The sequence below is a fragment of the Macaca mulatta genome, chromosome X (genome assembly GCF_049350105.2).
Source record: "Macaca mulatta isolate MMU2019108-1 chromosome X, T2T-MMU8v2.0, whole genome shotgun sequence".
NCBI lineage: Eukaryota > Metazoa > Chordata > Mammalia > Primates > Cercopithecidae > Macaca > Macaca mulatta.
Window position 1 is genome coordinate 37,474,912 of NC_133426.1, and position 26,504 is coordinate 37,501,415.

Consider the following 26,504-nt stretch of genomic DNA (forward strand, 5'->3'; position numbering starts at 1 on the left):
TGAAGGACCCCCCTCAAATTCTGTGTTAGGCACCACGGATACCAAAATTAGGAGGTGCCACAGTGTTTGCTCTCAAAAAACCGATAGTCTAGTGAGAGAGAAAGAGAGAGATCTAACACAACAGAGAGAGATCTAACACAACAGAGAGAGATCTAACACAACAGTGCTGTGCACCAGAGCAAATGTCACTGTCATAAAGGGAGTGTGCCAAAGGGAACATCTAATTTGTCCCAGGAAGGGCAGGATACAAAACACATGGCTAACCTGAGCAGAATCTTAATAAATGCAATGATGCTTTGAAGGCTTGAGAACCTTTTAATGTCTATAATCCTAAAACCTACTGGACAGATTGAATAAAACATGGAAGACTACAAGTCATTACATTTTAGCCATTCTCTATTCAGAGTCATTTTGATGTTAGAAGTTATTTTGTGTTGACACTATTGGACTTTGGTTTCATTGAGGTAGTACAAATGCCTAGAGTGAGTCCGTCATACTGCAGCTTATCACAGAATCATGGCTTTATAAGTACAGTCTTTATAAGCACAGTCTAAATAACACAAATTGAAGATCCATTGTTTGGGCCAGACCTACATCGTACACCAGGAGTAACAGCTTTATTAAGCATAATCAGTTAGGACTATTTGTTCTTTTCTGAGCAAATCCTTGTTCCTGTGACAAGGATTAATGATATAACAACCATAAGGTAGTCTTTGTATTTTATAGCAACCTATAGCAATAAAGTTGTGTGTTTTCCACCGAAATAGCAAGTTTTCTAAAGAGGGCAGATTTGACGACTTGACAACAAAGGAAGAATCAGTGGTAAAAAAAAAAGAATAAATTGTGGTTGACTAAGTTTATTTACATATAGTACAGGATTCTGTGGATATGATGCTAGGCTTCTTGAGCAAAAAATTCAGTGTCTAAGGAAAAAGGAGATCCTGCTTTGACTTCTATTTCTGGATTTCCTTATTCAGGTGCTGACTCCAGCACAGATCAAGTCAATTTGCCAGGCAATTCTGGACTCTGGGAAGCAGTATGCCATAAAGAAGAGGAAACCATTCCCCCTGATGTATTCTTACTATGGAACTGAATACTTGGGTAAGTAAAGGTGTTGGCATGGGCCTTTAGGATGGAGAAAGTCTCTAATATTAATACGGAATAAAGGCTGGAAGATTTTGTTTGGCCATAGGTCATTACGATTCATTTAATAAGAAATATTTTAAAATGTTCTTCAAAAACCTATACTGATAGATAACACAAATCACAAGTTAATATTTATTTTCATAGTCTACCTGACAGAAATGTAGCTATTTCAACAATTACGTTCACTCAAGACTAATATCTTTATTTTAGATTGTAAGCTCATTGGCCTAATTTTGCTGAAACATTGTGAAAACTTTTCACACACGATTGAAAGTAGTGCCTCTGAATAGAAAAGTAGGATTCAGCCACTAACATTTTAAAGTTTTTAATAGTAGTGGATTTATAACAGACTACTGCATTGTAATGGCTAATGGTGAGCTCTGGGCCATGCAAAAAAAAAAAGAAATTAGTTATTCCTCTTTTAAGTCCTTCAGTGCCTCACCATTACTATTGAGCAAGATTTGCAAGGCCCTTTATGGACCACCTGCCTCTTTCTCTAGACTCAAGCTTTATCTTTACCCTCCAGGTTCTGTCCAGCATAGTCTCCCACATGCAGTGTTCTCTTTCTACCTTTGTCCATGTTCCTTTTGCCTAGAATGCCCTACTTCCCCCAACCCCTTTATCTAATCTGTAATAATTATACCCAGATTTCTAGACTCTGCTCAAACATCATTAATCTGCTGAAAAGTGTTCTGTGCTTTTGGAAGAAGGGTTGTTGAATCCTCTCTGGAGAAATATTTACAAGTTTCAGGTTTTCTCCCAAAGCAAAACTGGGTAACATGCTGTCATCCTGCGCATACTTCTGTTGGAGCCCTTATTACACTGTAATTAGTGGCTTACCTGCCTAACTGCCTAAGCAGGCTTTGTGCACCTTCAGGATGGGAACTTTCTCTCATTTATCTTCGTGATTCCTAGACCTCACTACAGAGCTTGCACATAATTAGGGAACCCAAATGAATGAACGAATAGCTAATAAACAACTTCAATGAGTTTTCTCAAAGAAATTTTATATTTCTGTTTAAGTCTCCCCAAAATCAAGCCCCGAGACAAGGATTTGGGTGTAAAAGGTTTATTTGAAAGGTAATTTCAGAAAGTGTTGATAGAGGAGCAGAGAAATGAGACAAGAAAGAGAAAGAAGCTAATTGAGTGTGTAATAATGAGCAACTGTGGACAACTGAGGCTCAGTTTCCCTAGGGAATCTTAAAGACTTTATAGAACACGTCTCAGAATTGTTTCACCCAAGGGGTGAAGAAGCTGGGGTATTCTTCCACCAACTCTCTGCTTTATTGATTGGCTTCTCCTAGAGGTGTTAATTCCCTAGCAATTCTGTCCTGCCCCTTTGGGCAGGGCATGCTCCTGTGGCCAAAGAAAGCCTCAGGCAAAATGATAGATGCTTGAGATATGAAGCAGGAACAAAGAGGCATCTGAATGGTGAGTGTAGATGAGGTGATGAGCCAGGGCACTGACAGTTTCTGCTATAGTCCCCTAATCTATTCCATTCATTTTTCTGGTTTTATTTTTTTGAGACAAGGTCTCCCTCTGTCACCCAGGTTGGAGTGCAGTGGTGTGATCATAGCTCACTGCAACCTCGACCTCCTGGGCTCAGGTGATCCCCCTGCCTCAGCCTTCCAAGTAACTAGGACTACAGGCTTGCTTCACTATGCCTGGTCAAATTTTTATCCTTAAATTTTTTTTTATAGAGTCAGGGTCTTGTTATGTTGCCCAGGCTGGCCTTGAATTCTTGGCTCAAGTGATCCTCCCACCTCAGCCTCCCAATATTTTTCAGGTTTTCTTTAGAGAAATTAACATTCTGGCTTTTTACATATATAGCTTAAACTAGATTTGTATCTAGTGCATAAATATTTTCCTGAAAAGCAATCTTTTTTTCCCCAACAATTTCAAATCCAGCAAAATAAAGATATTTTCAAATTTCATGATCAAATTTTAAGAGCAATAGAAATTTTGACTGAATACAAACTGTAAAACTGTTTCCGGGGAGTCAAGAGTTCTGAGTATGGCAAAGTAAAAGGTGCCTGAATGCAAAAACAAAGCTTTAAAATTATAGAGTTGAGTTTAAAGAGCAAGCCATCAGAATATATTGACCCTAGTACCACCCACTAATCAGGATTCTACTAACTGGGAATGAGTGAAAAATCCTAGAGGGACTGGACTTTTACCTTTGTTAAGCTAACTTCTTTTCCAAAGGCATGTTCAGGACTTTGCTAGTTCAATACCCATTGCCAGTTCAGAATTATCTTAGGAATTCTCAAGACTTTGCTCAGATGACACTCTCTGTATGGAACCTTTAGCATCCCCTCCACCCCTGAGGCCAAGTTAAGCTCTCCTCCATTCCTTCTATTAGTCCTTGTGGTAGTCATGGTTCTCTAGACAAACAGAATATGATTTATTATATAACTAAATGATTTATTATAAGGAATTGGCTCACATGATTATGGAGGCTGAGAAAGCCAGATCCAGGAAAGCCAATAATGTATATAAGTTCCAGTTTGAGTCCAAATCTGAAGGCAGGAGAAGGCCAATTCCCAGTTCAAAGACAGTCAGGCAGGACAAACTAATTTTTTCTTACTCAGACTCTTTGTTCTATTCAGGCCTTCAGTGAATTGGATGAGGTCCACCCACATTGGAGAGGGTAATGTGCTTCACTCAGCAAACAGGTTCAAATGTTATTTTTATCCAGAAACACCCTCACAGACACACCCAGAAGTGATGTTTAACCAAATATCTGGACACTCCATGGCCGAGTCAAGTTGACACACAGAATTAACCATCATACCCCTGGTACCCATCTCTCACAGAGCACTTATCACCTCATGTTCTAATTATTTATTTACAAATCTGGCCATCTCACTGGAATGGATGGAAAGGTCTTCAAGGGTGTCAACCAAATCATGTTTATCTGTATAACCAGGGTTAGACAGTGCCTAATATGCAAGTGCTAAATGTAAAGGATTAAGTAAATGAATATCAATAACTAGTGTTAAGATTACAAATGAGGGATTTAGTCTGTTTTGTGCAGTGATCTATCCTCTGTACCTAGAACAGTATCTTGTACAGAGTAGATGCTTAATACTTGTGTGTTGAATGAATGAATAAAAGAATAAATGTTTAGGATACCTAGACCAAATTATTTTCAAGCATTTTAGGAGCATTTTCATGAAAGCTACTGATATTTCAATTACAAAGTTTGAAAAGATCTCTTTTCTAAAACAGATATTGGTCAGAAAACTTTCTGTAAAGGGCTAGAGAGAGTAAATATTTTTGTCTTTCTGGGCCATATGGTCTCTGTCACAAATACAATGCTGCTGTTGTAGCCAGAAAGCAGCTATAGAAAATATGCAAATGAATGAGCATGGCTATTCTTTAATAAAACTTTATTTAGAAAAACTGGCAGTGAGCCATATTTGGCCTGCAAGCTATAGTTTGCTAGAAGCCTAGTTCTTAGGCAACTTAGTTATCACATTGCTATATGAGCTTTCAAGTAATATTGGCATTATCGTTTTTTATCCTGTCGATCTTTTCACTAAATCAAACTAGCTGTCCTCCCAATTGTGTGAATTTTATGCCTTGTTTGTTCATACAGGGGCAGCTCATGGATTGTCGTCTATTCTTCAGATGCTTCTTTCTTACCATGAGCATCTCAAGCCCTCAGATCGGGAGCTGGTATGGCAGAGCGTGGACTTTCTCATGGAACAGGAACAAAATTGCAACTGGCCACCTGAGCTCGGCGAGACCATCGAGAGAGAGAATGAGCTGGTGCACTGGTGCCATGGCGCTCCAGGTCTCACACACTCTGTTATCTAAAAACATTGCCTTTCATCTAGGTTAGCCACAGGGAGGTTCCTTTTCTGAGAACTGAGGATATCTCATCTTATGTCATTACTATGTGAGATAAAAGGGTCGAGATGAAATTTTTCAAAGCCAAATGTCCTGATCAGTAAAACAACTTCTGAGAATGGTCCTCTACATTTTAAAAATATGATCTATATCTATTTGTTTATAAAGTTAAACTAACATTGTCCAATAGAAGTATAATATGAGCCACATATGTAATTTACATTTTTAGTAACCTCATTAAAAAAGTAAAATCAGGTAAATTAATTTTAATAGTATATATTATAGTTCCCAATGTACCCCTAATATTGTCATTTCCATGTATATACAATTTAAAAATTGAGATACTTCACATTTTAAAAAATATTCAGTCCTTGAAATCCAGCATATACTTTATACTTATATCAAATGTCAATTTAGACTAGCCACATTTCAAGTGCTCAGTAGCTACATTGGATAGTGCAGATCTGGAACCTGGCAATTCAAAATGTGGCCCCTGGAACCAGTAGCACGGACAACTGAGAACTTGATAGAAATCCAGAATCTCAGGCCCCACCCTAGACCCACTGAATCAAAATCTACATTTTAACAGTATCCTTAGGCAAATCACGTGCACTTTAAAGGTTGGGATGCACTATTCTACAACTCTTCTTCAAATAAGAATTTCCATCAGTACCAAACAAGATGTCTAGAAACATGAATAGCCATCCCCAGTAAACTCTGTGGAATTGAGGCTAGAAATTTAGCAAACCCTATCTTTTCCCACTTTTAAGAAATTCCGTCACACTGCTAATTAAGCCTTCAGAGAATGGGTAATTTGAAAAAAAGTTAGATTCAAATAAATAAGTCAATATTGGTTAGATGGCCAGGGGAGAGATTTAAAATACCAAAATAATACAAAATTCTTAGATTCTGAGTCGATTTAATTTTCAAGGCCATGCTTCAATCCCACAAGCACAGTTTTAAAATATATTTGATTTCTCTTTACTTTTTCACCTGAGTTTCATTACCTTTTCCTCCCATTAATTAACGGTCTTTAATCCAACTATAATTTCATTTTGGAGGGTACAGTTTGAGTTGATGAATTATAATCCCTGAAAGTATAGTATTGAGTTGATGAATAATGTAAGTCGCAGTGTATTGGTCATATTTTTTCTGCCTGCTACATTTACCTATCGAAGGAAGTTCAAAATGTGTGCTTGTACCAGTATCCATGCATCATGTGTTATGTCTAGGCTAACTTTTGCCAGTTATGATTTGAGCCCATTTCTTTTTAATTTGACCTTTTTGGGGGAAAAAACAAGTTATTTACCATGCTGGAAATGATATTCCTTCTTGTTATGCTCAATTCTTCCATTTCTTATTTATTTTAATTATTCTCAGTGATGGTCTCTGGATATCCTCCAAGCATCCCAGCAAGGATCCTTGAATTTTGGAGACATCCCAATTTAAACACAGAGTATCTTAAAAGGATTCAATGTGCTAGTAAAAGTCCTGAAAAAAGTGGGAAGATAATCTACTAAAATGAATGACTGGGTCAGTTAATTGATGTGGGTGTCTTGCAGGGCAATTATTCCATCCTTTATGTACACTAAATACCATCTGTCTTTGTAAATCATTTATCATAACAGTGCAGCATAGGATTCATCACTTTGGAGACTATCTCCTCCTTTATCATTCATGTTCAGTATCTAGAGAAGATTAAACATAAGTTTTAAAGAAAAATCATTCAGTCCACGTATTCACTGGACTACCAAAACGAAACCAATTCAAAAATGAATAGAAAACGAAGTGGGGCCCATTATTTCTACCAACCCCTACCCCCACCTCAAGGGTATTGATCTTTCTTTGAAGAGGTGCTCTAAAAACAGCATCAAGATTGATTATAAGTCTAATAAGTGCAGTCCAAAGACCACCAAGATTTTGTAGAAGTTGGCAACAGTAAACTCTCCAAAAATGCTATGCAGGAAACGAACTATAAAATAATTTTCATTTATTTAAGGAAAACATTTTTGAGAGTAGATTTATGAACAGTGCAGATGGTTTGAGGCAGCAGACTAATTCTGTGATTAAAAGCCTGCCAGAAATAATCCACAACGTGGAGCTTCATTAATGATACCTTATCTGTTCCTATAATTGTTACCTATTGATGCTCCTTCAACCCACCTCCACAGGTGACAAGCCTAGTTATCATTTATGCAGTGTAGAAATAGTTCTTGACTCTAAGTTAATAACTCCAGCTTCTAATTTCAGCTCCAACACTAACCAGTTTACTGATCTTAAGAAAGGGTCACTTTGTTTCTTTTGTGCCTTTGTCTCTTTATCTGTGAAATGAGCACTTTGAGACTGAGTAGCAGAACTCAATCTTTTGATCACCACAGACCCCCTTTTATACTTTGGTCCCTTGCCATTCCTGAGGGTTGTGCCCCAAGAGCTTTGTGAACAAGATGTTTTTAAATACCTTGTGTGGCATATAGCTTTTTTTCTCAATAAGTCCTGTAAAGTATTACAGGAAGATTTATGTGACCCCTTCATAACCTTAACAATTCCGAAATACAGGACCAAAGTCATTTACAAAATCATTAAAACAAATGCTGTGGCTAAAATAAACTCAACTGCATTAGGTTACATCACTGCTGTGGTAACACTGACAGTGCATTTCCTTGACGCTGCATGAAGTACAGGTGTGGGTATTTTTTTAAAAAACTCATTTTGTAAAGGCTCTTGGGTAGGTGACTTTGAATAAAGAACAACAAGGCTTTTGCAGTACAGATATCATTGGTCATTAAGCTCTGTAGTGCACGCTGTACAATACATGCCTCAGCAAAATTACACAACCCAGAATGGACCTGAGTGGTGATTCTCCAGTGTGTTGAAGGTATACGTGCCAAGTCTGGCTGTCACAAGGTCCTATTAGATCCCATATTTTCAAAAGTTTAGTCTCTTAAAACATATTTATTAAGTAATAATTAATTCCTTTTCCCAGTTGCATTTGGCAAAGTCATACATCATTGCTGACTCAGGCTTCTTATCAATGCACAATAATTAGTGTTCCTATGATGAAATGATGTGGTTCCTGATTCCTATCAAAAGCAAAGAAACCCACCATTGCCTTTTTTTTTTTTTTTTTAAATTAAGTAGCCTTATTGTGGCTTCCATTATGCTGGGTTAGGAACCAACAGGTTTACTAAATTTTAGTTTAGAAGTTTTGCAAGGTCACTTCCATGTAACATTCTGTGATCCAGGATGCAGGAAGAGGCTCTTTCACCCTGGCCAGAACCACAGGATCAATACCTTTTAAGCTGTCTGGGGCTCATAGCCTGGTATAGCAATTAGATCATCTCACCCTTCTTCCTTCTACATCTCTCATCCATACCCCAGTATCAGCCTGTGCTGGGTTGAGAAATGGGGCACTTTATGGTCAACAGACATGCATGAGGTTCATGGCATTTGCCAGACACCATGCCACACACTGGTGTGAAAAAAGTGAACAAGATACAGTTTCTGCTCTTGAGTAGTTTGCACTGTATTAGGGGAGGCAGCCATGGAAATAGATAATTTTAATTGGGTTTTGTGTAAGTGCTAAAGTTTGTATAGGATCAATGAAAGCTCAGAGGGGTTCCTCATGCTGCCTCCAGGTCCGGGGAAGGCTTCCTGGAGGTTGTGATGCCTAAGGTAAATTAGCCAGATCAAGAAAGGTACAAAGTTTGTTCCAAGAAAAGTGAACCACATTGGTAGTAAGAAGCATGAAAGCACTCTAGGTGGTTTGGTTCTACTGAAGTGAAAAGTTTCAAGAAGGGAATGGAGGAGAAGAGGTGGGAAAATAGAAAAGGAGCTCAGTCACAAAGGGCTTTCTGTGTCATGCTAAGACATCTGGGTAATAGGAAGTTATTTAGTAGTTTAAGCAGGAGAATGTCATGGTCAGATTATGGTCCTAGAAAGGTCACTCACTCTGCCACAGAATGAATTTAAGGCATGGCAGACCTGGGGACAGGAGGCTAAAGCAATCATCTAGGAAGGACACCTAGAGCCTGAGGGAGGCCAACAAGAGCAGGGCCTTCCCACCCACCTTCCTTTGATTGGCTGTAATGCCCTCCTTCTTCACCAAGCTCTTTCCTCAGGGTCTAAAATTAGAGCTTGGTATCAAGAGGAACCTGTAAGGGAGCAGGGAAGCAGAATAGACCAAAGAGGAGCATGTCTTACCTGGAGACTAGCTTCACCCTGAGTCTGAGGAGAAGCTAAGAAACACAGATTATATCAAGAAGCTGGGTCTCCCTTGAGGCAAGGAAGCCGATATTTTGTATCCCTGTGTCATCCCTGTGAGGGGTGGCTGCATAGCATAGCCTCTCATTTTTCTGAGGGCAAATCTCTCAAGAAGATGCAGCAGTGAGCTTTGTTAGTTGCCGACTTTCACAGGAACTGGGAAATGAGGCACTTGCTGGTAACATAAAGCTGATCCATGCAGGTCATCAACAGCATGCAGTACACCTTGCTAATTCCTTATCAACCCCCAATAATCAGGTTAGATGGTGTCACCCCTCTAATAGTCATTTCCTTCTACCAAGTGTGTGCTAGGGGCCGTCCTGTGTGCTTCCATGAGACTTCTATTTCCCCTCATGTAGTCTAATTAATACTTCCAGTTAAGCTGAAAATAGAGACTTTTTAAGAGCTTAGCACCTACTACTGTGCCTGGCATATAGTAGATGCCCAATTAATATAGAAACATTTACCAAGTTCTGCAAAATTTCTCTTTCATTGGCTTTTGGTTTTTTTAAAGAAGCTTTTTTGTTTCTTTTTTTTATTGAGGTGAAATTTACATAATATACAATTAACACTTTATTATATTTTGTTTTCTCAACTTTTATTTTGATTCAGAGGGTACATGTGCTGGTTTGTTACATGGGTAAATTGCATGTCACTAGGGTTTGGTGTACAAAGGATTTTGTCATGCAGGTAGTGAGCATAGTACCAAACAGGTAGTTTTTCAACCCTCACCCTCTTCCTACCCTCCCTCCTCAAGTAGGCCCTGGTGTCTATTGTTCCTATCTTTGTGTCCATGTGTTCTCATCACTTAACTCCCTCTTATAAGTGAGAACATGTGGTACTTGGTTTTCTGTTCCTGCATTCATTTCCTAAGGACAATGGCCTCCAGCGCCATCCATGTTCCCGACATGATCTCTTTTTTTATGGCTGCATAGTATTCCGTGGTGTATATGTGCCACATTTTATTTATCCAGTCCACCATTGATGGGCACCTAGGTTGACTCCATGTGTTTGCTACTGTGAATAGTGCTGTGATGAACGTACAGGTCATTGGCTTCATTTTTGTCTTTCTGCTAACAACCAGCTCACAGCTACCCTGTTACCTTCTTTAGGTCTCTCCTGACACCACTAAAATTGGCACATTTTGTCCATAATAATCACATTGTCATACAAAAATAAAAGCCAACCAATCCACAACAAAAACACTTCCACTGGTTCCCTGATGACCACAGAGTACAGTCCAAGCTATCTAATTAGATTTGTAAAACCATCCATAATCAGAACCCAGTCTAGTCTTGTTCCCCACTGGTCTGTTGGTTAGAACATTGCCCCACTAGCCTTCATGTGGCTTGTCCTTCCTGGCTCCATATCTTTGCCCTTGCTAATCTTGGTGCTAGATAGAATGCCCTCCCTACTTCATCTTGGGCCTGGAATTTTGTATGTATCCTTCAAAGTTCTGAAAAAGTGCTCCTTCCATTTAAGGCCCCATCTAACTATCTCTGTAGGGAACTTCCACCTTTCTTTTTTTTGTTGTTGTTGAGATGGAGTCTCGCTCTCTCGCCCAGGCTGGAGTGCAGTGGCGCGATCTCGGCTCACTGCAAGCTCCACCTCCTGGGTTCACGCCATTTTCCTGCCTCAGCCTCCTGAGTATCTGGAACTACATGCGCCCGCCACCATGCCCGGCTAATTTTTTGTAGTTTTTAGTAGAGACGGAGTTTCACCGTGTTAGCCAGGATGGTCTCAATCTCCTGACCTCGTGATCCACCCGCCTCAGCCTCCCAAAGTGCTGGGATTACAGGCATGAGCCACCGCACCCGGCCTGGGACTTCCACCTTTCGGATTCCACTAGTATTATTGAGAGAACCATTTATTTTATGTTCCAGCAGCATCATGAACTATATATCCTATTATGTATCAGTCATATGCATATATTTTTATCTCCCTTTTTGGAGAGTGCCTTCCTGAAGGGTAGGAGTCATGTTTAGCATTTATTTAATATCACCCAGGGCTGGAACTGAGTATATAATTTGGGAGGCCCATAGCAAAATGAAAATGCAAGTTCTTTTTAGAAAAATTATTAAGAATTTCAAGGTGGTAATAGCAGAGCATTAAACTCAACATGGGACCCTTTTAAGGAGTATGGGCTGTAGGCCTGCACAGGTGGCATGCCCATGATGCCAGCCTTGCCTAGAGCTGTGCATACAGTACATAATCAATGACTACTGTCAAATGAGTGGACGCAATGAATGAATGAATGTATGATTAAATAAGTTCAGTTCTTTCAATATCATCCTTTAGTTTGTACAAGATACTTTGTTCCTAAAACTGAAGTAGGAGAATGCTGTAGGTAAACATTGTCAGTAGTTGACTGGAAAGCACTGACTGAGCAAAGAGCTTGTTGCTATGTAAGTATTAATCACAGGGTATATTAAAGGATAAACTTAAAAAGAGTATGAAATCATGACCCTCATACAAATATAAAAAGAATATCTATGAACCATTTTACTGAGCTCATTATTTAATGAGGGAACCAGAAAGGTGTTACAACTGTTTCAAAGGATAATCCAGAGTAGACATATTTATATAGGCCATTAGGAATGCTGAAATAAGTTTGCTTAATAAATGCAAAACTGGCTTCTTCCACAGAGGCAGAGGGAAGTCAACCTCTACCAGACAGAATGTGAGCTTCTAGGGACAAAAAATATTTACATTACTATCAGTTTTCTACAAGACAATTTCTATCTCTACAGAGTTGTAAAATAGCCTATAGGGTCAAAGCAATGAAAGGCAATGATAACTCTGATTGATGAGGTAGTCAAGATACCAGCTATATTTCAGTCTTTCGCACTTTTTGTATAGGAGAAAGGTAGGCTATGCAGGAGAGAATGTGATCTTGTGATACCAACCTCCTCACTGAATATGAACACCTAGAACTTGGGGAAAATCATTTCTATTAATAGCTGTTGCTTCTCTTGTTTCTCTTGTAATTGATACTACTTTTGTTGAAGAGCTTTGAAGGAACAGTTCTTTCCTTGGAACAATCAGGGTGGGAAGGACTCACTTCACAGCTAAAGTAGTAGTCTTCGCAAGGTCCTTCTGGAGCATTGTTTTTCTTGGAAAGACTCCCAGTTTTGCTCTTAAGAAAATGTGTATAGTTATAAACATTACAAATTTTAAACTACAAATTCATTACAAATATTTAGCCATTTCAAATAACCAAATATACATAATGCTTACTAGAGTATGTGTCATTAAATATGAACCCATTCATAAATTAAATTTAAGATTTTATCAATCTATGTACGTCAATAAAAACGTTGCTCTTTCTCCCGGGGCCAACCCTGCAATACAATTAAAACAAATTAAAATCTCACCAGGAAAATAAGATTCTCTTATAGAACATTCTAGCACCTTCCTACTCAAAGTGTGGTCTTTAGAAGAATGCTTGTTAGAAATGCAGTGTCTCAGGCCCCACATCAGAACTACAATATTAGAATCTGTGTTTTACCAGTACTCATGAGCTTTTTATAGTTCTAGAAGTTCTGCTCCAAAGTATTAAGTCCTGAAAGTCACCTCTAATGTCTTTGATGTTTTCACAGGAATTGCCTATCTGTTTGCCAAAGCTTATCTAGTTTCCAAGAAACCGCAGTACCTGGACACATGTATTCGGTGTGGGGAACTCACTTGGCAGAAAGGCCTGCTAAAGAAGGGGCCTGGGATTTGCCATGGAGTAGCCGGCAGTGCCTATGTCTTCCTGCTGCTGTACCGGCTCACGGGAAACTCTAAATATATCTACCGAGCTCAAAGGTCAGCTGTTCTTTATGGGTCTCTTTTTTTCAAAATTTTAATCTAATTATTTTTCTGAATTAGTAATACAGTCACATGGTTTGAAAAGTGTAAAAATAAATACATCAACTGTGCCTTGTAGCCATGCAGTTGACTTACCCTAGAGACAGTTTTTTTGGTTATCTTCCCAAAGATATTCTGTGTACATGGTGTATAAGTAAATGTCTTAATCCATTTGAGTTGCTATAAAGGAATACTTGAGGGTGGGTAGTTTATCAAGAAAAAAGTTTCCTTTGGCTCATGATTCTGCAGACCGTACAAGAAGCATCACTAGCATCTGCTTCTGGTGAAAGCTTCAGGAAGCTTCTACTCATGGCAGAAGGGGAAGGAAAACAGGTATCACATGGGGAGAGAAGAAGGGAGAGAGGAGGAACGTGTCAGGCTCTTTTTAACAATCATCTCTGGGAACAAATAGAGTGAGAGCTCACTCATTACCAGGAGGATGGCATCAATCTGTTCATGAGCAATCTGCCTCTATGACCCAACCGTCTCTCACTAGGTCCCACCTCCAATACTGGGGATCAAATTTCAACATGAGATTTGAAGGGTCAAATATCTAAACTAAAATGTATATATGTGTGTGTGTGTGTGTGTGTGTGTGTGTATTATGGGGATATTTAGGTTATTTCCAATATTGTGTACTACAAATAATGCTATGATGACTAATCTTGTGCATATATCATTTGCACATGTATAGGTATATCTGAAAGATAAATTTCTAGAAATGAAATTGCTGGGCTATATATATATATATATATATATATATATATATATATATATATGATTTGTAATTTTGACAGACAATATAAAATTTTCCTCTATAGTTTATTCCCTGTAAACTTGATAAAGATGGAACATCTGCTATATACCAGACAACATTGCTTTTAATAGATATTAACTCTGACTGGTAAGCTGGGTAAACTGGGTCAGGAGGACCATAAATGAACTATAAATAATCTGATGAAAAGCACAAGTAGGGGCTTCCCTGAATGCAGAGTGGCATGAAAGTGGCATTCACTTTGAAGGGACTTAGAAGCCGTCCATAGCCATGAATGGTTACAAAAGATATTGTTTTCTTGTGTGACACTTAGGTCTTCTAAGCCAGAGTGGTCTCTCATGCCCACCCATGTAGTCTGGTTCCCATGAATCTGAGCTGTCACTTGGCAGAGGTGGGAGGGGGTGCTAGAGTAGCCCCTGTACCATTGTGAAGATTCCCACTGAAAGTGTACAACTGATGATTATCAAATTGATTGTGTGACATTTAACAAATCACTTATTAAAATGAGCTAAGTGACTGTTAAGTGACCTTTAACAGGTCACGCAACCTTTAACAAGTCACTTAGCTCATTTTAACAAGTGATTCTCAGTTTCTTCTTTCATAAAATATGGAAAATAGTGCCTACCTCATAGGAATGTATGGTAGTTTAAACAAGTTAATATATGAAAAATCATTTAGAAATAATGCTTGGCGCATAGTAACTGCAATGTAAATGTTCATTGTTATTAGTATAAATTTGAGTTTTATAATTCCAGACTTTTCTTTATGCATAAATGTATGTTCACATAAATGTATATGTGTACATATATATTTTAATGAGCTCCTACTACTATATATGTATAATAGTTCTATATGTACTGTTTGTAGCTTATAATTTTATTTATTTATTTTTTTGAGAAAGGGTCTCACTGTATCACCTAGGCTGGAGTGCAGTGGTGTGATTTATGGCTCACTGTAGCCTGCAACTCATGGGCACAGCTCAGCCTCCTGAGTAGGTAGGGCCATAGGTTCATGCCACCATATGTGGCTGATATGGGTTGGATATGTTTCCCTACCAAATCTCATGTCGAATTATAATCCCCAGTGTTGGAGGTGGGGCCAGATAGGAGGTGATTGGACCCTGGGGACAGAGTTCTCATGAATGGTTTGGCACCATCCCCTCTTGGTACTATATAGTGATAGAGTTCTTAAGAGATCTGGTTGTTTAAAAGTGTGTAGCACTTCCCCCTCCCCTCTTGCTCCTGCTCTGGCCATGTAAGATGTGTCTGTTTCTCCTTCACTTCCTACCATGATTGGAAGCTTCTGCGGCCTCCCCAGAAGCAGAAGCTGCTGTGATTCCTGTACAGCCTGCAGAACTATGAGCCAATTAAACCTCTTTTCTTTGTAAATTACCCAATCTCAGGTATTTCTTTATAGCAGTGCAAGAATGGATTGAAACAACAACTACCAATTTTTTTTTATGTAGAGAGAATCTCGCTATGTTGCCCAGGCTGGCCTTGAACACCTGGTCTTAAGCTATCCTCCTGCATCAGCCTTCCAAAGTGCTGGGATTACAGGTGTGAGCCCACCACCTCTCCGCTATATTTGCAGCTTATAATTTTAAATGAACAATTTTTAAGGGACGCTCTTTATTTCATTTTGTATGAATCTATCTCATTTTTTAAAAAATGGCTATGTAGTTGTTCACTATGCGTGTACCATAATTAACCAATCCTTAAATAATGGATACTTGACATTTGTGTAATCTTTACTAATACAAACAAAATTTCCCCAAATATCCAATATATACATTTCTGTGCACTTATGAAAGCACTTGTCAGAGAAATTTTAGAATTGAAGTCATTAGGTCCATAGGTATTTCTTGGTCTATAAATAGCCTGTCTTCATCCTTTGCCCATTTTTTTTCCTGTTGTGATGCTTCTATTCAGGATTGTAACTCTTTGTCAATGCATGCTGTAAATATTTTCCTGCTTTGCCATTTCTCTTTTAATTTTGTTCGGAGCCTTTGTCATACCAAAGTTTTAAGTGTTTTTCTTGTAAAAGTTTTCAATCTTTTCTTTAAAATTTCTAGATTTTGTGTTATGCTTTAAAAGGCCCTTTCCCACTTCAGGATTAGAAAACTATTAATTTACATGGGCTTGTAATAATTTTATGATTTTATTTTGACATTAAAATTTTTTGATTCTGCTAGAAATTACTTTTTAAATGGTCTCGGATAGGTATCTATTTTTGTTTATTAAAAAAATTCTAATAGCATCTGTTGACCAGTTACCCTCATGATTTGAAATTCCAATTTTTTTATAAACAGTTTATATAAATATATGAGTTCCATAGTTTCCCCATATTCTACCTATCATTCTCTCATTTATTCTTTTAATTGTATTTTAGAGTCAATTCGTCATATTTTTAAAAAATCTTACAGAAATTTGATTGGAATTTCATCGAATTTATAGATTACTTAATGAGAATCAACATCTTTAGAATATTGAATTTGTCCATCCAGAAACATGGTATACCTTTCCATTTATTTAAGTTTAAACAAATGTCATTGGTAAAGTTTTGATCTTGTGAAGAAGGTCTTGTATGTTTTTTGTTAATTTTATTCCTGGGTATTTTATATTTCCAGGTTTGTTGTGAGTGGACTCTTTTCCTTCATTATATTTTCATATCATTTATTACTGGTATTTATGAAAGCTTTTAAAACATACACATCACTGAAGTTTATCAATTTTAATACGTAATTTTTCATATAAATATAGACTGTATCTTATAAGTATTTTACTTTTCATAACTATCATAATAATATATCTAGCTGCCTTAATGAACTCCATTACTATTTCTATTAGTTTTTTTATTGATTATATTGGGTTTTCTGAATAGATACACACATATCTGCAAATAACTATCATTCTGTTACTTCCTTTCTCATGTGCATGGTATTTTTTTCCCACTACATGATTCTTCTCTATAACAATGCAATCCTATAACAATGTTCAATAATAAGAGTGATAGTAAACACCCTTGCTTTTATGCTGATTTTACTAGGAATGCTTCTATGTTTTTACCATGGTCTTTTATATTCACTTCTTATAATGTTTATCATGTTAGATTATAACACTTCTCTGTCCAGTGTAATCCAATGGCTTCCTATATGATTCAGAGTAAAAGCCAGTCTTTCCTATGAATGAAAGGTCCTACATGATCTAGCCTCCCATTACCTCTCTAATCTCATTGCCTACTCTTCTTCCTCCTGGTTCTCTCTACCACTGTGGCTTCCTTGTAATCCCATTAGGATGCCAGGCACACTCCACCTCAAGGCCTTGGAAGTTTTGGTTCCCTCCACCTGTAATGTTCACTTTCTACATATATCTCCTAGCTCCCCCATTTCATTCAGACTTTCACTCAAAAGTCACGTTCTCAGAAAGGCCTTTCCAGATCAACTTATCTAATATTTAATGTTTAGAAAACATAAACTATTTTTCATGATATTTATATGAATGCACTGAAGGGCAAATACTAACTTATGTAAGTCTTCGATTTGAAGCTCTATTGTTTAGGAAATCTGTAATATAATTGATTCCTGGTTTCTTAATCTCCTTAGGTGCACAAACATAGAAAAAGAAAGTAATTTTGGATATTATCTAGGGTAGTGGGATTTCACCTTTGGGCTAAATTTCATCAGAAATGAATGAAATTCATTTATTACCTGTAAAGTGTATTAAAAGGGATCCGAACAACCCCTCTATTTTCTTTTTTGTAATTTTTAATATTTTATTTTTAAAAAATTTGTCTAAATGTATGGAATTCAGTGTAATTTTGTTATTTGGATAGATTGCATAGTGGTGAAGTCAGGACTTTAGGGTATCCGCCACTCAAATAATGAACTTTGTACCCATTAAGTATTTTCTGGCAGGCCAGTCCTAGCTTACAGAGTCTTGGATATAAGATTTAGGGTCCAGGTCTCTTTAGACAACTTACATTTCTCACTAACATGTAGAAGACTGGAAATGTGGAGGTAATATCTGAGTATTCTTTGGGCATTGTGTGAACAAAAGTTCTCTGAAACGTAATGTGTAGGAAAGAGACTATTCCAGTGAACAGTTTGCAAACAGGATACACAGCCTGTGGTGTAAAATGAAGCAGCCTCTCAGGGCTGAGTTTTATAGCAAAGTTGCCTGCCCAGGGTCAGGTCCTTTTATGCAAATAAAGGATTGAAACTCAGTTCTGATTGGTCAGTGCAGCTGAGCCCTGATTGGCCATGGCAGGTGACTCTGATTGTTTGGCTTAGGTGTGTTCTGATTAGTTACTTTCCAAGCTGAAAACCAGAAGTCTCTGTCACCTGTTTCTTCCAAATGGCGGGTGGAGGGCTGGCATATCTTGGCACTCACAACAGGAACTGGTTTGGAGAAAGAAAGGTCCTGTGATGCTTTTACAATGTCTTTCTCAGAACACAGAGTACATGATCACTCCCTCACCCAGCCATAGCTGCCTGGTCCTGTTTTAACTTGGAGCACCTGAGTTTGCCAAGGGGAGCCCACTTTGTCTGTTGGCTAGGGGCATACTTTAACAATTGCATGTTAAAAAATGTGTACCTCCCTAAAATGAATATTACTTGGTTGTCACCTATTATTTTTTAACATACAGTTGGATTTTATGGCTGCAGAAAAATATTTGACAACTTCTTAATTTTCTTTTATGCTTATTTAATCACTCGGGTTTTCTACCTCTTCTTTTTGGTAGTGCATATATTTCCATAAAACCATCTAGTTCTTATGAATTTTCAAATATTTGACATAGAGTTCTGATCGTATAGTTCCATAATATTTTTAATCTCCTATCTCTGTGGCTATGTGCCCTTGGTGATTTCTAATGCTTTTCCTTCCTGGTCAGCTGCACCAGTGTTTTTTCTATCTTGTTAATCCTCTCAAGGAACTGGCTTCTGGTTTTGCTTATTAACTTTTTTTTGTTTTTCTCTTTTGTTTTCCACTTTTACCTCCTTTCATTTTGTTGTGTTCTAGAGTTTATACATGCTTAATTAGAAAGCATTCCATCATTTTATTAATAATAATGGTAACTCACAGATCTATGAATTTTCTTCTACATTCAGTTTTGGTCATAATCAATGGGTTTTGATATGAAATGTTTCATATTTTATTGTGTCTTCTATTCTTTTTAGTTCTGTAATTAGCACGCTGACTTCCATTTTGACTGAGAAAATTTTAGAAAAAAATTTGTTTAATTTTGCACCACTGGATCGATTTTTGAAATATTTTTCACAAATAATAACACACAATACAGGTCAGAATACAATGAAACTGCTACTCTCAGACATTGCCGGTACTATTTTAAGTTGCTATGTATCATTTAGAAATTATTTTGAAAAGCATAGAAAATATTTAGCATATTTTAAGTGAAAAAATACGGGATACCAAATCATATATACTTTAATAACATGTAATAATGCAACAAACAAATGAGTGCATGGGGGAAAGGTCAGAAGAAGAGCCAGCAACATTGTGGGTTTCTTTTATACTATGATTTTACAAATCGTCTTTTACATTTGTGTTTTATAAATCTCCTTTTATTATATGTTTATGTAAAAAGTAATATTTTCTATTTATTGAATGCTTGCTATATTCTCAGAGCCTGGTATATGATATATCCTTTATCTTTACATATAACACTATCCAGTTCTGCAACTTCACCATTTTAAAGTCAATTTGAGAAATTTGCCAAAGCCCTTGCTCTTTCTACTATACCAGGGGTTCTTAATCTAGGATTTGTGAGTTTGCTTGACAAAGAGATTGTATCTCAAACTTAAAGGTAACATTTCCTAATTTTCTGAATGTAGGTAATAAGTCACAGAAGTATTAGTAGCTGTGACTTTGCAAACAATAGAATTCATAGATATTCTCATGTCATATTACCCTTGTTGCAGATATTGTAAAATATGTTATATTCACATCACTAGCTAGAAATGCTAGCAGTTATTAAATCCACTGTTGTACCTTGGCATTTAATGTGTTAGCAAATAATACATATGTTATTATATCACAAATTTGGCTTTAAAATTTTTTGTTGTGTTTTAATATAATTATTTTCCTTTGGAATACTGTGTGGTTTATTTTATATACTTGAAAACTTTTTTCCTGAGGAGCCCAACTGAAGCTATATCATGATGCTGGCTATATTATTAGAAATTTAGAAGTAACTCTTGTGATGCATTAATATTCTACTGTTTAAAATTTTAAATTCCATTTTAAAATTTTTGCATATTCAGAAAAACAGTTCTAGAAAAATTGTACCAAACAGAATTACAATCTGTTTCCTGCTGATATATATATATGTGTGTGTGTGTGTGTGTATATATATATATATATATATATATATATATACACTTTTTTTTTGAGACGGAGTCTCACTCAGTTGCCCAGGCTGGAGTGCAGTGGCACGATCTCAGCTCACTGCAAGCTCCGTCTCCCAGGTTCACGCCATTCTCCCGCCTCAGCCTCCCGAGTAGCTGGGACTACAGGCGCCCACCACTATGCCCGGCTAATTCTTTTGTATTTTCAGTAGTGACGGGGTTAGCCAGGATGGTCTTGATCTCCTGACATCATGATCTGCCCGTCTTGGCCTCCCAAAGTGCTGGGATTACAGGCGTGAGCCACCGCACCCGGCCTCCTGCTGATTTATTTTAAGCTGCCGTATGTAATTCCAAAAGCCCTAAAAAAATCAAATAAATAATTACCCTTTGTAAGACCCCCTATGTAGTAGCAGTAACCTAAATTTATGACAGTATCAGTGCTTGAGTCTTACCAAGCTGTGAACTCCAGCCTCTGGATTGGTGATTATTTGTGTTCTTGATGGGAATGAGTAGAGCAAGTCAGTAAAAAAAGATGATGTAGGTAATGGCACTTTGGAAGCTGTAAACTGCTATAAAAATGTTACTTGTTAAAAATCATCTGAATAATATTTGTGGCAAATATGGGTAAAAGAAAAAAGGTCCTCCATAGGGAATTTAGAGGCCTGTGATTTAATGTAAGGTGGATGTCTCAAAAATAATCTCTCTTGTAGCTGCGTTTGCTATTTGATGTTATCATTGTGAAGCTGCTGCCTTTTCCTATTCATCTTATTCCCTTGTTTGCTCACAGCACAGATTGTATAAAATCTTGCCCATTTATTTTCACAGTCTCTGCTTTTTTGTCACATATAAATGAAAACCCAGCTCAGAAGTAATATGCCTGCAGAAACACAGCATATTTACTTTTTTAAAGGAACAGTCACGTATCACTTTGCTTCTTTTCAAGATAAATAAAAGTAGAGCAATTTATCTGTCTTTTTTTACTTTAATTACTGGATGACAGAAAGAATGAAATCCTTGAAAATTCCAAACTGCTTTGCTTTGCAAACTCTAAGAATAGTTGGATTTGCTTGCCAGCATAATTTGTTGTGAAACATACACAGTTATATAATGGATCTTCTTCTTTTTTTTTTAACAGAGAAAATGTGTTTCTTAAAATACTTAATTATATAATTCTGGAAATAAAATTATGCTAAAACTTTAATAGAAGAGGAAGAAGCAACCCAAGGTCCATAATATGGAAACACTCATGTAAACTGTTCATATTTTCTTCTTCTCTTAGGTTCGCTCAATTCTTATTTACTGAGGAATTCAAGGCCGGTTCTCGGGTCCTTGAAAGTATATACAGCTTGTATGAAGGCTTCTCCGGGACAGTGTGCTTTCTGATTGACCTGCTGCAGCCCAATCAGGCTGAATTCCCTCTCTTCAGCGTCTTTGTTTAGAAGGCTCCATCTTCCACTGTGGCCCTGCAGAGATCCCCTGAGCCAAGCCAAGGCAGTTTCCACATAAGCCACATTCAATGGTATCGCGACCATGAGCCTTAACATTGCCACCAGAAGGAAGGAATCAGGCAGGTGAAGGCAACATGATGCCAGATTTGAGAAAGGATCTGCAAAATAAAGATACCACAACTCATCTCAAAACTGCAGAGATTTAATGTTTCAGGGAATAGATGTGAAACAAGGGATCATAGGAAAAGGGGAAAGAGAAATGATCTGTTTTTCAGTTATGACATAGAAAACCAAACTGCAAGTGTGGACTATGACAAAAAAATATGCTAATACCTTTGCAATCTCAATGAGAATTTGACCGTTTGCGTGTGCCCTCTACCCTTAAATTCAGAAATAAAGACAATCAAAAATTAAAATAATTGCCCAGCTGAAAACTGCTATGAGGGATGAATTGTCAGGTTGCTGAAGTATAAAAATAAACTCTTGGTTGTCCTGTGCTTATATTTATTGAAATTTATGTTTTTTACTGAGTAAAGATATTTGCATATGAATCTCCATTTTTTTTTCATTACCCTGGGCAATTTAAAGAAATCATATCATAGCTTAGTTCAGATACTAAAATTTGAAGTTTTCTTAGACCTTAGAACATCTCTTTTCCTGGTTCCTTTTTCTCCTCAAAGCTCAATTAGAATAGCAAAATTTATAAGCTAGTAAACTTATACTATAGCAAGTGTTGCTATCAAGTGTTTTTCTCCATAGGAAGTGTGAACTGTGTATTGTCTATTGTTAGTAATTTTTAAAATGCCTTTATGTACATAATCTTGATGGAGCTATTAGCTGAACTATAAAATATACTCTTGGTAAAAATCACTAATTTCAAAGATCAGGGTAACCACTACAAAGATGTGTCATTTCTGCCTTTGTTTGGGACAGGGAGACAGGCTGGGGAAGTTACCAGTGATTGTGGAAATAATTTTGCTCCATTTTATACTATTACATGAAGAGATGAGTGAATTCTGTGGTTGGTTACCTTACCTTCCAAGACACAGGGTCCACTAGAAATTGGCTGTAATACTCATTGAGCCAAGTTGTCATATTAAATTCAACCCTGCTGTAAACACATAGAAGTTGTGAAATTGCTTCAAGTAAACAGTGGTTTGCAGAACACTATAGGAGCATCTGTCACTTCAATATGCAGAGCATGAGTTGACCCTTTTCCTAGAATTTGGTCAGTGGCAATTGCATATATCAGATTGAGTAGGAAATTGTGTACTTTATAAGACATTTAAATAGGCATTAAATATTTGGATATATTATGTGTATGTGTGTATGTATGTGTGTATTCCATATGTATTCCCATGTAAATCCAAATACTTATTCTTTATTTCAGTAATTCTTAACTCGAATCATAGACTTTGGAATGAGTTAGGGAATGCTCTGTTGCCTACAAAGCAAACCTACAAGTGTGTTGGTGTATGTATGTGTATGGACCAGTTTGTTCGTGTGTGCTCATTTTGCAGGGATAAGGGTCTCTAGCATTCATAACATTCTCAAAGAATCTGACCAAAGAAAGCAACAACTATCTTTGTGTATTTTATGACTGTGTATGTTTGCACTCATTGCAATAAAGTAGGACAAAATGATTTTGAAATGCATACAACTTTTAAGTTTCCTGTTTCGTTTTTACATCCTCAGATACAACTGTATCAAATTGGCCTCAGTTGTTCATCAGTGAAAATGCTCAGTTTGGGGTGATACCACGTAAATAGCAGCTTTCAGATGACTCTAGATTGGGTCCAGAAGTTCTTTCATATAGGCTGAATATAATAACCATCCTATATACAGAGCTTTATGGAACACATGCAGTTTTTATCGTCCAAGAACCCCTCAAGATGTGTTTGGTAAATGCTCCAAAGTCTCACAGCTAGAAAAGGACAAAACAAGGATTCAGACCCAGGGTTTCACTTTCTAAGTTTATTTATTCAGTATTCTAGACTAGAATCTGGGGATACAATAGTGAACAAAATAACCTTTCCCTCAAAGCTACCTTCTGTTTCCATTTGCTGTTCTTTCACAATTCATCCTTGAGACCTGAAACCTAAAGCATTCAGAACTGATACTCTAGCTCATTATCATATCAGTTCCATTTCTAGTAACTTCAGAAAAACAAGACCACTTCCGGGCCTATCTGCCCTTTTAAGGTCTGATAGGTCTGATGATGATGTGCTAACCATTATGAAAGACAACCCCTTCTGTGTGTCAAATCTAAGCAAGGACCATGTTTGAGTATTGTCTTTATGAAATGACATCTCGGCAAATTAGAAACAACAATAGGCTTGTTTAGCACTTAAACATGTTGATGAAGCTTTTCATTTTCCTGAAAGAACTGTAGATTTTGGAAGGTCCTCTTCTATATTATTTTTCGAAGAAGGGGAAAAAAGATCCTTACATTTTGCTGTAGGAAAGTGTGGCATGTTCCTTCTTATTTAATTATCCAACTTGCCCCCCTTCTCTGTGGTAGCATTTTTAATGTAGTACTTAAGCCTGTTGTCTCTTAAAGGCTACAGGGGCATTTTCACCACCACTAGTATAACTTTAATATTATTTACTATACATAGCGTGAGCAATTATAAACCCTGAAGGTAATAGTGGAAATGTTTGAGGATACATTGAAAGAGTCTCTCAGTAATGGGGAGACTGCATTCTACTTTGATAGCAGGACATTTTGGAAACCATTACAACTCTGTGTATTTTGTTTCATTAATGTAATTACATACCATCTCTTCCACACACACCCCAAAATATTATATATTTTTATCTTGCCCAAACCTGTTTCAGTCATCAGTTTGTAGTTTTTCACTTCCACTTGTAACTTGATAACTGAGTAGAACAGGGGTTTGCTAGAGTACATTTCCCTGTGCTTCTTTAGGTAGTTGACTATGCTATTAAGATAACAGTATTTACTTACCGATAACTCGAGAAACAGTCGTTTTCTTGGTCTGTGCTAAATTGCATCTCTTCCAGTGGCAGCTTATTTCTTTAACTTTTTTGACATATTAAGATTTTAATCATGGTAATACTGAAATTGTTTCAAATTTGAAAGAGCAAATCTCAGTAATTTCAATGAAACAAATGTGTTTGTAATTTCTAGCCATGTTAAATGAACACACAATTAAAAGGAAAAACATTAGTAGTGCAAAGAGCCCTGTTCTGGAAATCTCAAAGTCTTGCTCTGCCACTTTTAGGGGCCACTATAGTAATAATAATAATCACCCTATTTACTTCACAGGATTGTTATAAAAGTTGTCAATGATAAAATGAATATAAGTGAGTCTTCTAATGTGCAGATGCTTTATATATTTAAAAGGGATGTTATATTTTACCCACTATATACATAGAAAAATCATGCCCAGTTATGACTTCCAATAAGCATTTCCACCAAATAGAATCTCTATATGTGGATGCAGTGCTTGAGGTCTGGGTCACTAGATGGATAAAAACCAAGTGTACATTTTTAAATATTCTACCACCAGTCCTGAGCACAGCATTTTGCCTCAGAAGGTTCTGATTCAACAAGACTTACTACATGGGAATAGACTGATTTAGCTCAGAAGCTCCTTTTAATGCAAATATTTATTTTGCTTGCTGAGAACAAAAGATTACAGTGCCAATAACTCAAGAAAAGGAGCAGGCAAGCCAGGTCTGTAGAGAGAAAATGAACTGGAAAATAAAGTAATTCTGGGGTGAGTTTGATCTGCACTTTAATTCAAGTCTCAGAACCATGTGACATATAGTGATCAAAATATACTCTCAATTGCATATTAGGCATTCCTTTGGGGACCTGGGCTATTTATTCAGCACTGTCCCAAATTAATAGCTAAATGAGCCTCAAATTTGCCGAGCCCACATAATATTGGTATAAATTTGGCAAGGAAAGCAAATGAGAAGGCAGGCAAAGGGGTGGGTGAGGGGAAGCTTGCTGAAGCTCAGTATCTCAGAGTGAGTTGTGGATGCATGTTTAACACTGTAAAGAACCAGTCCATTTTTACCCATGAGTTTCATTGCTTTCTGGGACCTCTAACCCAGCACCACCCCTGATTCACCAACGTCTCCTTCTTATCCTCTTTAAATATTATAGTTCATTGTGATATGTTTTTTCCTGTATCTGCTCTATCATGTGACCTCCTTTCGCCTGGGAGGGCAGGTTTTCTCCTTATCTTTTCCATCCATGTCTGTTCTTAGCTAAGAGTTCCAGCCTCAATACGGCTGGATTACCCTTTGGACAGAAGGGCGGACAACCTCAAGGTCAGCAGCAACAGAAGTTGGGTCTAGTAGTCAGATCACAAGTGAGTGTGGCTATTCATGAGAATAGGGTGGTGGTGGCATTTATCCTGCTTCCCCTCCATAAATAAACCTGGCAATTTTATTTTTAATGTTACAAAAAGGTTGATGCTACATTAAATGTTTGACCCTCATCCATTATCATAAATCTCATACTGGAGGTGCAATCTCTCGTCTTGTTTCTTTAATTGAAAGTACGAATGAATCAAGGCCTGGTGGATGATGCCTTTAGAGTTTTTTGTTTTATTTTATTTTGTTTTTGTTTTCTTGAATCATTGAACCTTGTCATTTTTATCTAGACTCTTCCACAAATGGCAAAGTCACTTATCTGCAGAATTCCCAGAATCTTCTTTTGCCTTTGTGCACCTATTAATTACCCCTTCTGAACTCAATTTGAAAAAATTACTTAAAATAACCAAATCACCCATATTTTTGTTCTTTTGGGGTTTGGTGAGTTATGTGGATT

The 26,504-nt window shown here is 37.2% G+C and overlaps 1 protein-coding gene across 1 annotated transcript in view; it reads left to right on the forward strand.

Annotated features, from left to right (window-relative positions):
• Nucleotides 1-23,357, forward strand: part of LANCL3 (LanC like family member 3) — a 96,662-nt gene extending 73,305 nt beyond the window's left edge. The window contains exons 2-5 of the mRNA XM_015127169.3: nt 978-1,101; nt 4,748-4,945; nt 12,861-13,068; nt 21,529-23,357. Of these exons, the coding sequence (XP_014982655.1) occupies nt 978-1,101; nt 4,748-4,945; nt 12,861-13,068; nt 21,529-21,688 (690 nt within the window). The 3' untranslated portion in view covers nt 21,689-23,357. The remainder of the gene's footprint in view (nt 1-977; nt 1,102-4,747; nt 4,946-12,860; nt 13,069-21,528) is intronic.
• The last annotated feature ends 3,147 nt before the right edge of the window (nt 23,358-26,504 follow it).